At 47.7% G+C, this 14,940-nt stretch overlaps 1 protein-coding gene across 1 annotated transcript; it reads left to right on the top strand.

Moving 5' to 3' along the window:
• Window positions 1-561: 561 nt before the first annotated feature.
• Window positions 562-6,468, top strand: CHCT1 (CHD1 helical C-terminal domain containing 1). The gene is given in 6 exon segments (XM_074160896.1): window positions 562-627; window positions 1,396-1,524; window positions 2,537-2,712; window positions 3,247-3,346; window positions 6,234-6,361; window positions 6,363-6,468. Coding segments are annotated over 6 exon segments (705 nt in total).
• Window positions 6,469-14,940: the final 8,472 nt, after the last annotated feature.

Below are 14,940 nucleotides of genomic sequence, written 5' to 3'. Positions count from 1 at the left end.
AAAACTCTGATTGCTCACGCCAGGAGCTGCACCCACACTCACAGATAGCCAACGCGGCGCACACAGCCACGCGTGTGACTCAGAGCTGCACTTTGCACCTCCTTCAGAGGCTGAAATAATCCGGACTGATGCACAGTTGCAGGTGCTGGACTCACTGCAGGTGCAAACCCAGCACCAACCAAGAGCCCCAGGCACTCCACCAAGCTCCTATAGACGCAAAGCAAAGCAAGGGACCTTTCCCTCCCATTGCCCATGGGAGCCTTTGGCAGCATTGAACATCCTGACCACTACCGGCAAGGGGAAAATCCAGGGTTTTCTGCCTCTTTCTTTAGGACCACAAATCAATGACAAAACTGGTGGGGAGAGGTGACTCTGCCCCAGAGGGCAGCAGTGTTGTGGGGCTGGAGGACAAAAGCAGTCTCCATGGTTGGCGGAACTCAGAACCGGTGTCCGAGCATCCTCGTCACCTTGGTCACTCCAGCACATTGTGGTCTGAACACAGCTCTGTGGCAGTTTTCCCTTCCTACCTGGCGCGAGTGAGGGAGAGGGGATCTGTGTCCCATGGAGGAGACAGGCTTTGAGGACAAATTGGATGGAGCCAGGGCAAGGGACGGCACAGATGGCCAGGTGAGCACAGGCAGGGAGATCGGCCCATAGAAAGAGCAAAGCAGAGTCCAGCTTCAATTTCTCCTCTGAAATGTGGTTTGGGATCAGATTTGCAGAGCAGTGATCTTCCAGGGGAGCAGAGCATGTCAGGGAGGAAAAGACTCCTCTTCCTACACGCTTCTGCATGTTTTAAAAGGCGACATAAGCTTGTGTTTAAGTCAGTTATATAAATGTTGCTTTCCAAAAGATGAGTGGAGGAGTTACCTACACAAATGTTGACACAGGGAAAACAGCCCTTTGCAAGAGAAAATATTGCCCTCCCCAGCCCAGGGAGGTGCAAGTTCAGTGGCTGAGGGTTTTGGGTTGTTTTCAATGTGGCTTTGCAGCAGGTCAGTCCCGGTGCCTTTGCCATCAATAAAAGCTGCGGACGGAGCAGCGTGGCGTTACAATGGGCTCATTGTAACCACATATTTCTACTTAACGAGTGACTGCCAGCCCATATTTGATTAATGCCATTAGGAACGAGTGGCCATTGTTTACCTTGTAATTTATTAGAGGTAGGATTTCCAAAACGGACTTCAAGTAGGCACCTAATTCTTATGGACTTTTAATTATAACTGAATACCCAGCTTCATTAAGCACCTCTGAAAACCCAATCTGAAATGATCTGGCAGGAAGAGAAATGCTTCTGAGCCTTAGGGCAGGGTTTGTCCTTGGCAGTTTTTTTAAAGAGAGGATGCAAGATTTGCATGAACTGGAAGACTAACCTATGGCTTTGGCAATTTGTAGACCACGAAGAAGGATCTGGCTGGCACGGGGAAGGAGACAGCCTTTGTAACTGGCAGTGAGAGTTCTCCACCAGGCAAGACCCCGCTCATCTGCTGTGCAGCCGGCCTTGATCAGGACACCTTTAAAATTGTGAGATACTGAATTGAATTTAGCAGCAGAAAAACTCAGTGGCATCTCACATTTGAGAGAGAAAGGGAGTGAATAAAACCCAGGAGTCTGGCAGAGGGAGCAAATAAGCAGGACAAGACACTTCTTTTGCAGCTGTCTTCCATGTCTAAATGTTTTTCACCTCATCATTGTTTTTCCAGCCATCTGGACATCACAGTTTTAGTTTAAAAAAAAAAAAACAAACCAAACAAAACAACAACCAAACCACAAAAAAGCCCACAACAACAACAAAATAATCCCATTTCACCACTCCGGTCAGTTTTTCGAAAACAAGTACTGCTACATCATCATTTCACGTGACGCCATGTACACCCTGGCCTCGGTGGTTTGGTTCCTCTGCATCACTTAGACCTCAGCCACAAAGCTCCATCTCATGCCATCCTCCCCTCACCATGGGATATGACCTTCCCGTTCCTGGTGCATCATGGCACAACACACACAGCCCCAGTCACGGCCCAGTGCGTGTAACAGACACCAAAAAAAAGATGGACAAAAGGGAGGGCATCCAGACACAGGGTTTGCTCCTGCATCACGTGTGAACGTTTGCAACACATCCCAGGTCTGGCCACAGGAAGAAGCAGCGTGAGAAAAAGCAGTAAAGCAGTTCCCTTTCCCCTCCCTGCAGAAAGGCAGCTGGTTTGTAGCCTGAAATTTATATGTTTCACCCTGCAATATTAAAAAGGAATTCCCAGTCTTGGAAATCCCTCAATTCCCTTTTCATGTCACCTTTGACATGCTTCACCTGGGGTTGGTGAAGCGTTGGAATATGCAGGAGCAACTCCTGCAGAGCAGTGGGAGCACCTGACAGGGGTGAAGACCTACATGAGCTCCCCCATGTCCACGCAGGAGACACTTACCAAAACACTTCAGCACCTTCCCAGCCAGCTATTTAATCAGTTTATTTAATGAAAAGGAATGCCTGAGATCTGAATGTAAAGTGCTGAACACCTATGCCAACACTCTTTCTTTGCAGTGCAAGGAGCTTTTGAGACCCTTTAAGAAGTCACTTCGGAAACTGCATTTGCCCCAGCACATCCCCTCAGAGAAAAAACTGAAGTACATGAAGGAAAGTTTGACCATAATCGGGGAGCGCATCGATCTGTTTCTCCAGCAGTATTGCAGAGCCTCAGAAGTCAAGCACTGGCAAAAGTAAGGGTCTCCTCTTACCCAGTACCGGTGGCACCACTCCAGGGATGTTCCCAGTGTGACGTGCTCCTGCCTCTGCTGCTCCATGTGGGCATATAGACATGTACTTTGGCCTAACATTCCCAGGCACTAGAAATCAGGTTGGGTATCTACAGGAGGTTTGTATAGCTTGCTCTGACTGCCAAATACTCACAGGTCTTGCAGGAAATTGTAGCAGAGGCCATGTGGTACCTTGTCCTGTCCAGTGCAAGGCCAATTTTGATGTTCTGCCCATCAGCAACATCCCTTTGCAAGTAAAGGGTCTCCTGCGTGGCCACTTGAGTTAATGGATAACCCTTCCCATGCTTAGGGAAGAGCACTTCTTTAAAAGTTTATAAGCTTTGGGGAGGGGAAAAAAAAAAAAAAAAAAGAGGAAAAAAAAAGCTCTGTAAAGGGTATCTCAGTGGTTACACTCATCAAGCCAGAAGTAGGGAGCAGAATGAGGAAGAGGATGAAGTTTGTACTCACGTGCACAATCTGTTTGTCTGTCTTTCCAAGGATGTTGTGGCGGTTCGTCTCCCTCTTCTCAGAGATGGATGCAAAGCAGCTGCAGAAGCTGTATAAGTACATCAAGAACAACCAAATGGATAAGTTTCTGGTAAGCAAACAGGAAAGTTAATACCCTGTAAGGTGTTTGTGCTGTACTAACTTTAAGGGGATGACTAGACCATGCAGCTTACAGGGGTTGATCCATGTCAGAGGAGGAACCTGCTACTGAGAAGTCTGTTTATGGACAGGCCATGAATCCTGCAGATACTGCCAGTTCCTGCCATAGCACAGGCACTGAGCCATCACAGCCACCAGTAGCTTTCCCTGCCGAGCTCTGGGAAGCTGAGCTGGTGTCCACAACACCGTGACTTACAATTTTTGGAGCTGTTTGCTGATCCCATGTTTCCAGTCATGCTTTAACACATCACATCTGATCCACAAACAAGTAAAGCCAAATTCACCAAAGCTCATTTCTATGCCCGAGCACCAACTACACAAGGAAACTGAAATGGACATTTCCCTGAGAACACCGACTCTGAAGGGTTAACCCATTTAAGCACACTCATAGCCAACCATAAACGTATCTCCTGAGCAAAGACTGAGTATACCAGGAAGTTCAAAGGTCCACAAGAAACACCTCCTTTAAGAAGTTTATTAAAAAGAAATTAAAAACAGATCTACAATTTAAAAAAAAAGAAAAAAAAGAGTCAACTAGGAAACTGTTTTGAGTAAACTAGAAAACAGCAGCAGGCGGGACCTGAGACCTTGGTGGGTTACCAGAGCACCACTTGCTTTGCGTTAAAAAGGGAGCTGTGGTCATCTGATAGCTGGCAGTGATAAGGCCATAAATAAGTTTGGGGCCGCAGGTAAACAGCGCTCTCCTTTCCAGCCAGAGAGAAGTGGGGAAGGCAGCCACGCGGGTTTTGCTTTTAGTTTATGGGGAAGCAAAACCGTTTATTTATTTTTAAGGCTCTAAAAAGATATTCCAGCAATGAGGAAATCAAACCGATTGTAAAGTAAAAAAAAAAAACAAACCCAAACACAAATTCCCATTGCTAGTGTGAGACACCCGAGATTAATTGGGAGATATTTAAAAAAAACCCAAACAACTGGCAGGCGGTAACAGGCACTCTTGCTCCCTTAAACTCGTGAGCACTGCAGAGGGTGAATCAAGCTCCATTTCCAGCACGGCCCTTCCCGGAGGCTCGGCCAAGCCCAGGACACAGTCTGGGCTAAGGACAAGCCCCCGCTGCTCCCACAGGGCACGTGGCTGGGGGCAGCCCCCCATTCCCACCTCGGCACAAGTATTAAAAAGCAAATAACCCCCACAATCACTTTCCCATCCTAAATAAAAACCAGAAAACACGCAATTCCACATCTTCCTTTCCAAGGAGAGAAAAAAAAAAAAAAAAGGAAAAAAAAACAAAACCTCCAAATGGTGGGTGACAAGCATTAGTCACACTGCATCGTGCACTATCGGGATGCACCGGCGCGTGCTGGGGAGCGTGCACCAAGCTGCAGCCACAGAGCCCACTGGCTATGGCTGCGCCAGCGACGAGGCTGCCTCCAAAAAGGCCGAGAGAAAAAGCGACAAATCCTGCCATTATGTAACGGTTGACAAATGCCTTTTGTGATGCAAGACAAGTGGGAGAAAAAAAAATAAGCATCTTTTGCCCTTTGTGGGAAGGGAACAGCAGTCAGCTCCCTGCTGGAGCATAAACAACAGGCTGCGGATCCGGGGGGAAGAGGGAACCGGCGTGCTCGGCGCAACAGAAATAGATTATTTGGAAATGCCTCGTTATTTAGATGAGTGAGCATCAAAATACAGAATCAATATGTAATTAGTAAGCGATTGAGGTTGTCAGCATGGTAATTTGATAATTTTGTGAGTTTTGTTAAAGGAGAGAGGCTAGTGAGCAGCCATCCACCTTGCTCGCCAGTCATCTTAAAACTAGGGATCTACATCCACTTCCCTCCCACTTAGGCTTTTAGGCCTTTTTTTTTAATATATATATTAAAAAAAAAAACAACCCAAACCACATCTGAATTTAAACACTGGTCCCAACTCCCTGTTTCTAGACTTACTGAAAATACCAGACCAGATCCACTTCTCAGCTTAGAGCTAGAACAGAGCATCATTTTCCTTTGCAATCTGGCTCCTGTACATTGCGGAAAGCTGTGGCAATCAGCCCCACACCTCAGCCTGGGAGAGTAAAGAAATAAGACTTCAGGGCTGAGACTCCGGAAGTTTAAAAAAAAAAACCAAAAAACAAAAAAACAAAACAAACAGTATGACCACTGGCAACACAAAAATTTATTTTTCCCCTGGGACTGCCCAGCACAGCGCAGGCTCCATCCGGCTCCACGGTACCATCCCACCACCCTTCGGATGTTCAGTGCAGGGACCCATCACTGTCCACAGCCGTCCTGCCAGTGCATATAAAAGTGCCATAAAGCGACAGTGACATCCAGTGGCAGCGCACACCCATCCACAGCACCCCCCACCCTGCCCGGGGCAGTGGGGCTGAGCAGCACCCACATCCCATCAGAGATGCTTAAGCTTTGGTTTGAACACAGCCACAAAACAGCACCATCCGCTACCGACCATCTCCCCAAAGTACCTAGGAAACGGTCGTTCTCTCACCAGTCTGCTGGGAAGGGTTTTTGCTTTAAAACACAGATTTTTAGGTGTTTGGGCAGACTGGGCTGGGTGAGCTGGGCTGGGCGTCAGTGCAGGGGGACAGGGACAGCACAGAAAATGTGGCTTGGTAGAGGCCAACAGGACTCGCTGCCTCAGACCTCGACCACGAGGAACAAACACTTCACAGAGCAAGGATTTGTGCAGACAGTACAGTCATTTCTCAGCTCATTGCTGCTGCCACCCAACAGGACCATGGTTAAGCAAGAGTCATTGCCCAAGCATGAGTCAGTGTGTGGCGTTTGCTCATATAAATACCTTTAAAAAGCTTTTTTGTTTTGTTTTTCTTTTTTTAAAGCAATTATGCTGTCCTTCAGAAAACCCAGATTTGCTCCCAGGACTCAAAGAGGAGAAACTGCAGCAGCTTTACCTCATCTGGGGTCTCCGCAGAGGTACGAGAGACCTGCAGGAACACCCAGGTCAGAGACAGTCACCACCAACACACCCGCAAAGTCACCGCCCAGCAGTGGCACTCGTGTAGCCAGTGTCATCTGGGCACCAAGCAGGAAAAAAGCCTTTTCCTGCTCGAGTAGAGCCACCCGCACTTGGCATTTTTGATCAGCAGGTGAAGAGGTGATGGGTGGTGGAGCTCCACTCGTGCTAGAGTTGGGCAGGTGGAACTGCTGTCTCAGACATGGGAGTAGGAAAAACAGCAGCAGAAGCTACTTTAGCATAAGGCAGTAGTAAGGAAGGAGAAGGCAACCTTTTGCTGGCCCACATCAGTTGGCGTTAATTAGTGTGTCGTTACATAGCAATCTGGGTGCTCAAACATAGCTGTGGTTTGCCTTCGGGCCCACCCCGGCAAAGCCACACACACTCGTCTTCTGCAGCAAAAATGCAGACCAACCTGTAGCCGGCGTGTTTGGTACCGGCGTCACTGGCAGCCTGTTTACTCCAGCCAGAGCTCTGGCAGGCGCAAACCGCGACCGAGGAATGAAAAAGGGACATCAGAAGCAATTGCTGATGAGATCGGCTTTGCCACAGACAGGTGCCGCAGTCTGCCTGCAGAAGAAGGATTTGTCCCACATAAGCCTATTTTCAAGCTGCTAAAATGCAGTCACATGTCCTGTGGGAGTGCTCATGCACTCATAACCATCTCGCTTTTCCTCTCTTTTCTCCCCAGTCTCTCTATTTACCTCTAAAAAAAGTCCAATCTGGTATGTAACAGCTCTAAGGGAGCACTTAAAATCCAAATTGATAAACTAAAAGTCAAAAAAACAAGAGCTAGTGAGACAGCGTGATCCGGGAGGCTGAGTGGGAGGCCCACACTAACCTGCCGGCTGTGCGGCTCCAGGCGATCCTCCTCCGCCTGTCTGCTCCCCTGTAAGGATGGGGAAATGCCACCCAACCGATTCTTACGTAGATAAATACACCAGAGACTCAAAGTGCGTGAAATACTAAAAAATTAGCGCAATTGAAATGTAATGAAGATAGCAAGGGACTGGGCTAGCTGGTTGATGAGAGCCCGGGTGCTGAGCCATCACAAGCAGCCTGGTGCTCCTCTATATTTCTGGTGACAATGTATTTGTGGGGTTGAACCATAAGCAGAATCCACCCAGTAAAGCCTCCGGAGGACAGCTTGGGCACACCAGTATCGGCTCCTGTAGGAGATACAGCTTCTCAGAGGAGTAATGCCTTCCATTTACTTTGTGGATTTTTTTTGTTTTTAAGGTTCCCAGACAACTTCAGAGGTCAGCAGGAAGACAGAAATCATTTAATACAGTATCTTCACCTCAACAAAAAGCAGGGAACAAAGAGAGTCTCCGTGGTTTCCCAAAACCACAAGATACTGAAATACTTGCGGCGTCATAGCAACAAGCTACAACCCAAGCAAAATTAAAATTTTGCAATTTTAAACCATATGATCTTCTTTATTATCATCCTGGAGTTTCCTAACAGCTGTGCACCAGCATCGAGACTTCATGGGGGATGTGTAAGTATGAGACCTACCTTCACTGCCTCACTCTTTTTTGTATAAACTCCAATAATGGAAGAACAGTGTTCGTAAGGAAGCAGGCGGCTGCTCCTGTCCTTTCTGTGGCAGAAACCCTCTTCTGAGAAGAGCGGGGTCTGTTTCCCCCTCATTTCTACTCAAACATCTGCACATGGTCAGCAGCCGTGCCAACCAGAAAGGAGAGAACAGAAGAGGAAGGGAAGAGGCTGCTGTACAGAATATATTCTGGTAAAAAAAGTTTTATAACTTTGACGCATACAGTTGCCATTTCTAACTGTTCCAGGCAAACAACGGCCACGAGCCTGTGCACACATCAGGCAGCTGCAGCAGCTGCCATCCATTGATCCACACAGAGACGGCTGGAGCCCCGCTCGGCTGCTGCTGCTGTAAGGGACTCATCTCAGAGATGACGCTTCAGGACAGGAATAGCAAGAAGAGAAAGCAATAACAAAACTGACTGGCTGGGGCTTTAGGGTTGGCTAGATTTGATTTACTGTGGAATCCAGGTTTTAAGAAAAACAGAAACATCAATAGCTTGGCATGGAAATCTTTAGTCTGACCAGTAAAAAAAAAAAAAACAACAAACCAAAGACCCTTCCTTCCTACACACTAAAAATCAGATGGTTGGGTCGGGGGCTTCCTTATTGCCTTCAGATCTGAACCCAAGCCAGAAAAAAAAAAAAAAAATCCCTTCTAGATCCCTTTGGAAGGCCATTTTTAGAATCAAGACAACAGATTTCCTTTTTAAATGGCATCTTGGATCACATCCACAGACCTTGGCAAGAGACTAAAGGCCCTGGCTGTGCTGCCCATGGAGCCGCTGCTGCCAAGCCCGCACAGAAGAGTCGCCAGGAGAGGCAGCGAGGGAAGATGCCACACATTGCCTTCACCAGGCCACAGATTCAGCTTCTTGTGGTGGGTTTCACTGCATGTAAGAGTAGACACAGGGTTATACCGGGGAATCCTCACCACTTGCGTGGTACAGGCCTTGTTCAGCAGCAGAACACAAGGAATTTTCCTTAGAATAATGGAATATTTCCTTCAGGCAAAGGCTTTGAGCTTTCCCCGCAGCACACGCTGCATAAACCACGTGTAGTATCGCATGCAGCTGCATCAGAAAAATACTGTATGCCCTCAAAATGTCACACTTGTTTAAGACGAAACTGAGCAAGATTAAAGCCTGCTCGAGACTTGGATTATTCTACAATTTTCCCAGTCAGACTCGAGGTGACACAAAAATGACAGGAAAGCTCTCAAGGAAAAGTGAGCTCTGCCAGAAATAACCAGATAGAGTTTCCTGACTGGAGCGAAGAAAGGTAAGAGAAAAGATTTCACCTTCGGAGGTCCCTGCTTTAAATGTATGATGAGAAAACCCCTTGGTGTAATCTTCAGGGTGCATGGGTGCCGCTCACCCGATGTTACAGGGGGTGCTTTTTCCTGCAGTCCCAGTTTGGGAGCCGGCGGGCAGTGGTGCCACCACGGCAGACTTGCACAACCGCATGGCTCGTGGCGCTCGACGCACATTTCCTAACTCCGCCTGGTTGCTCTTTTCCGTTTAAATGGAGCATCAGGGAATTCACGGAAGCATTGCACAACCTTGGCTTTGGCTCTTAAGAAAAGTAAGATTTTCATGCGTTTTATGAAGTGTCGATGCGTAATGTAGAACCAAAGGAAAAGAAAAAAAAAAGAAAAAAAAAAAAAGAGACACAAAATCTCATTTTCCCCACCAAACCACAGCCTGAAGAGGTGTAAGCAGAGGTCACTGTTGACGGCTAAGTTCAGGACAGTAAAGCACACATTTTGTGCCACAAAGAGCAGAAATTTTGTTCAATGAGAAACAAAAGATGTCAGGAACAAGCAGAAGTTGTACTGGCCACAGCTGTGACACCACGTGGCAGTCGGTCACCCTGGGACGGCCACCTCCAGGACAGCAGCCATCCCCGTCAGAGATGCACTGGACTTTCTGCCAGCCAAAAAGAGCATTCTGAGCTTCAGAAAGTCCAAGGAAGCATTTCTCTTAATGCTTAAAAAAACCCAAACCCAATCCAGAACCCAGGAAGAAACCAGCCTGCCCCCAGCAGCTCTCCTCGGGCCGGGCTGAGGGAATTGTCACATTTCATCAGCATGAGAAAGAGCGTGATCCTTGCTGATGTCAGGGGTTTGGACTTTGCGCAGACTGACCAGGGGAAGAAAGTCATTCCTGGGGGCAGCTTTTACCCAGCTTGATTTGATAACTCCCCCCAAAAAATCGGCATTATGGCCTCACAAAGCCATTTTCAACAGCAAGTTACCTTTATCTGGGCAGGAACAGTTTGGAGTTTTGCTGTTGTTAATTCTTCCTTCACACCAGCTGAAGCAAACAGACTTTTACTGAGTCCCCCGTTGCTGGTTTGTGCTTGGAAGCTTGGCTTCAGCACTCCCAAAACATCAATGTTTCCCTGGGGAAAAGGGGAAGAATTGGGAAAGTTGCAGGAACACACGCAGACACCCGGCGACTTGCATCTTTCACCCATTTAAATTTGCACGGATACGATGTATCAGGCTACACAACCGCAAAGGGCACTGCCACAACCCGGAGAACTTCAGCCTCACTCACCATCTCCAGAGTCATCCTCGCTTTAGAGAAGGTGAAGGTGGCACAGAGACCTCACCTGGGTTCCTTACCAGCGCCTTCCAGTTGCACTCAGCCTCCCAACAGCCGCACCGGTGTTTAAAGGCATTTTTCCTTTGAAAACTGAAATCACAGACCTGTGAAAGGAGGAGACACCTCCGCCTGAGCCCAGTGCACAACCGGAGGGTTACAGGCCGTTTACAGACAGATGGGAGACAAACTCAAATGACTCAAACCTGATTGTTTAAAAATGAAAGCTCCTGGAAATGCTGATTTCCAGCCCTCCCTGTGCGCAGGCAGCCACGCGAGATGCTTTTGTGCTGTGACTGCTCACTCGCACAAGAGACTTGGTGTTCCCGTGGCTACTTTAGGGACAAAAGACCAACAAGCAGGGAAGGATCCGTGTCCGACAGCTAACAGGGTCTCCCACCCTCCCACCCCCCCCTGGTTCACACCTCACGGGTACCCAACAGGCTCAATCACCACCGCAGCTCAAAACCACCCTCAGGAGGGATTTGCCTGTTAAAGGCCGGTATCAACATTTTCACTTTGTACCTACAAGAGTGTTAAGGATGACAGCAAGCGCCCAGATGAACATGGAGCAACTGGCACGGATGGTCTACCAAAGGTAAAAACCTTCAGAAGTGCCGCTAAGAACCAGGAATAACTTCATCACACCACCTGCTTTCTCCTGGAAATGCTCTGACTGCCCCATCCTAGTGAAACGGGGAGGCTTAGGAGAAAAAGGGTTTCCCTGGATCTGGGCACCACCACAGGACACAAGAACAGGCAGTGATGGTACCAGAAGTTATCCAACGATATTTATTCTGGTTTTGAAGTGAACTGGCTCAGCTGGACACGCTCACAGACTGACCATGTGAGCTGCTCTCCCTACGGTTCCTTAATGAACCCAACAGCAACACGGGCCCTGCTCACACCCCAGGGGCCACACTGCAACGAGCAGTAACGAGGTGGAAGCTGACAGCAGGAGGGTAACTCGCTCCAGGGAGGGTGCGATTCTCTCCCCTCTAGGCACAGGACTCACAGAATCACAGAATGATATGGGGTTGGAAGGGACCTCTGGAGATCATCTAGTCCAACCCCCCTGCCAGAGCAGGTCCACCCAGAGCAGGTCCCACAGGAATGTATCATCTAGGCAAGGTTTGAATGTCTCCAGAGGAGACTCCACCACCTCTCTGGGCAGCCTGTTCCAGGGCTCTGCCACCCTCACAGGAAATAAGTTCTTCCTCATGTTTAGGTGGAACTTCTTATATTGAAGTTTGTGCCCATTTCCTCTTGTCCTGTCACTGGGCACCACTGAAAAAGACTGGCCCCATCCTCCTGACACCCACCATTTAAGTATTTATAGGCGTTGATCAGATCTCCCCTCAGTTTTCTCCAGACTAAAAAGCCCCAAGTCCCTCAGCCTCTCCTCATAAGGGAGATGCTCCAGGCCCCTCATCATCTTTGTAGCCCTTTGCTGTACCTCCTCCAGCAGTTCCCTGTCCTTCTGGAACTGGGGAGCCCAGAACTGGACCCAGTGCTCCAGATGCAGGCCCACCAGGGCAGAGCAGAGGGGGAGGATGACCTCCCTGCACCTGCTGGTCACACTCTTCCTGATGCCCCCCAGGATGCCATTGGCCTTCTCAGCCACAAGGGCACATTGCTGGCTCACGGTCATCCCGTTGTCCACCAGGACTCCCAGGTCTTTCTCTCCTCAGAGCTGCTTCTCCAGCAGGTCAGCCCCCAACCTGTCCTGGTGTGGGGGGGTTATTCCTCCCCAAGTGCAGCACCCGACACTTGCCTTTGTTGAAGTTCATCAGGACTCCCCAGAATAAAGGTAACGTTGGCCAAACAGCTGAACCATGAACGCAGACCCATGGAAAACCCGCTTCAGCGCCCAGAAACCATGCTCAGGTCAACTCAACCTCCAGCCTCGCTCTACCTTACCCTTAAAAAGCAGATACCTGCCCTTTTGCTCCCCCTTACCCCCACCGTATCATAATGTATAAAAGTGGGTGTAAGCTGTTGAAGGCAAAGCTTAAACCGAATTCAACGGAGATACTTCAAAAATGCGGGAACCACTATATTTATTAGGTCAATATTTCATTTTAGCGATACAATTACAGAATATCACAATGCTGGTTACAAACATCGTATGGTTTGATGGTTACAAAGAAATGTCGGGCACTGCAGTCTGTGAGAAGCAGGATACGAAACGTTAAGTCTCGACACGACGAGTAGGGTGGGTCTTCAAGAGCCTAGTAATGACCAAGATACTCTCAGATAAAGGAAGGTGGCACTACAGGTAGAGATTGAGAGGTGGGTCTCGTGTAAGTAGTTCTATTGATACAGTCGTACAGTTCAAGCAACATCTTTTTTTCCTTTTTTTTTTTTTAAAATGCTATTAAATTAAAATCCCCTGTAGTTCAATAAAGTATAAAAATAGTACTGAACCTGGTAATATTCAATAAAATGTAGAGTTCATTCACATCATTAAGTAGTAAAGAAATTGTAAAGGTGTAGTTACCATGGCAACATCGCTTCCCAGAAAGGAATATACAGAAAAGAAAGAAGTTACACAAATGGTACCTGCGACAATTATTTAGCGATCCAACACTGAACTTGTGCACCACAAACCAAGTTTCTAAATATCTCTATATATTTATATAGTATATATCTTTTTTCATCTTAAAATTTACTTTTGAGAAGAGAGAGAGAGGAAAAAAAAAAAAATGTGCACTTCAACAAACTGACTAAGGCCACTCATGCTATGGATACCTAGGACTGCCACGGAACGGCGTTAAACACGACCCTAGAGCACGCACCTTTGCATCACCGACGGGAAACCTTTCACTGCCTAAAACATTCCTGAGATTTAGGGACAAAAGCGTCACCCCAGGGCCGCCGAGTTTGATGATAATGAAATGTAGCGGTTTATTTCTGGGTTAAAGGAAGTTTTCTTCCCCGCTTCTCCCAGAAACCCTCGCCGGGCCACGAAACGCGACGTGCCAACAGTCGTGGCAAATACGGGAACACCCGCAACCAGGAGTCAGACTCGCAACGTTTGGCCAGGAATTTTCTTATTATAAAACGTAAGGAAAAAAAAAAAAAAAAGAGGGGGGAAAGAGTGACCTTCAGATCAAGTGAGGTTCCTGCGCAGGAGCAGAGGGGAGGATCTCTGTTTAAGGATGGATAACGGCAACATCCCCCCCCCGGCTATTTGCCACCAGCCTGAGCAGTCAAACCCCATCCCTGTAAATCAAGGGAAGTTTTTTGTCAAGAGCTCAACAGCTTCGATCCCGTTTTAGGCACGATGCGTTTTCCTTTTTGTACTCTACCGACGCGTAGGGCTATAAAAAGGAAATCAAGTTAAATGTGCATTTTTTCTGTACCACAAGAAGCAGCGCGATGGCACCTTTAGCGAATCTCGGACCGCAGCACATTTAAAGCAAAACTTCATTTGCAAAGTTACAAAACATCGTTGTCCTAAATAAGTTAGAATTCAACAACAAAAACCCTTCAAAATTATTTAACAAAAAACATGTGCAAAAAAAAAGAAATAATAAAAAGTCTTAAACACCAGGTGTGGATCCGGCACAGAGCGTGAGCAGACACCGGGGCAGACACCGACCGGCTGTAATTAATATCATGCAATTAAAGCGACCAAAGTACTGTTTGGGGCCAAATAGTCACTAGATGTTTAACTTCAAGTAGCTGAGGGATGTATTTATTTTCAAATATCTTTCTGCAGCTTTCCCCTTCCCCTTTTCTCAGCTCTTAACGTCTTTGTGTACTTTTCTTCCCCTGCCAGGTCATGCAGGAGAGGGGAGGGATCCCGACCTCTCCTTCCTCCCCGGGAAAGGTCTGACTGAGCCGGACAAACCGCAGCCTTCCAATAAAACAGGACACACAAACCACCCGCTCAAACAACTTCAGGCTACAAATCAAACATTGCAGGTTTGATTTAAACAATAGTTTAAATTTCCTTAAAGGGGGAAAACATCCTCACCTGTCCCCACCACTTGCATCCAATTAATCTGCTGTGATTAATTATTACTTACCTTCAAGAAAAAAAAAAAAATAATATCAGCTGATGTGTTTCCCTGGATTTTCACTCCCAGGTTTCCCCCTTTAACATCAGCACCAAACGGCACCCGCTCAGTGAGCGGCAGGCACACTGCGTGTCTAGAAAATGCCGATAATTAATTATCTAGTGTTTCATAGTTGGCTACTTGAGTCGCAGGCTCCGAGCTCTCCCAGCAGGAGGGGAAGGTTCCAGGCTGCGGCAGAGCAGGGAGCAGAGCAGTTTGTGGGCAGCTGCAGAAGTTGTTCTGCAAAACCTCCCGGGCTTTAACAATTTCAGGCACAGCCGCCTGTCTCCAGAATTACCGGGCCTCGGCAGGACCGGAGGCGTGGGGATGCTACACTGAGGAGTTC

This window comes from Numenius arquata, chromosome 18 (genome assembly GCF_964106895.1).
Source record: "Numenius arquata chromosome 18, bNumArq3.hap1.1, whole genome shotgun sequence".
NCBI classification, from domain to species: domain Eukaryota; kingdom Metazoa; phylum Chordata; class Aves; order Charadriiformes; family Scolopacidae; genus Numenius; species Numenius arquata.
Note: the sequence above shows the minus strand (reverse complement) of the source record. Positions and strands in the feature narration are given on the sequence as shown.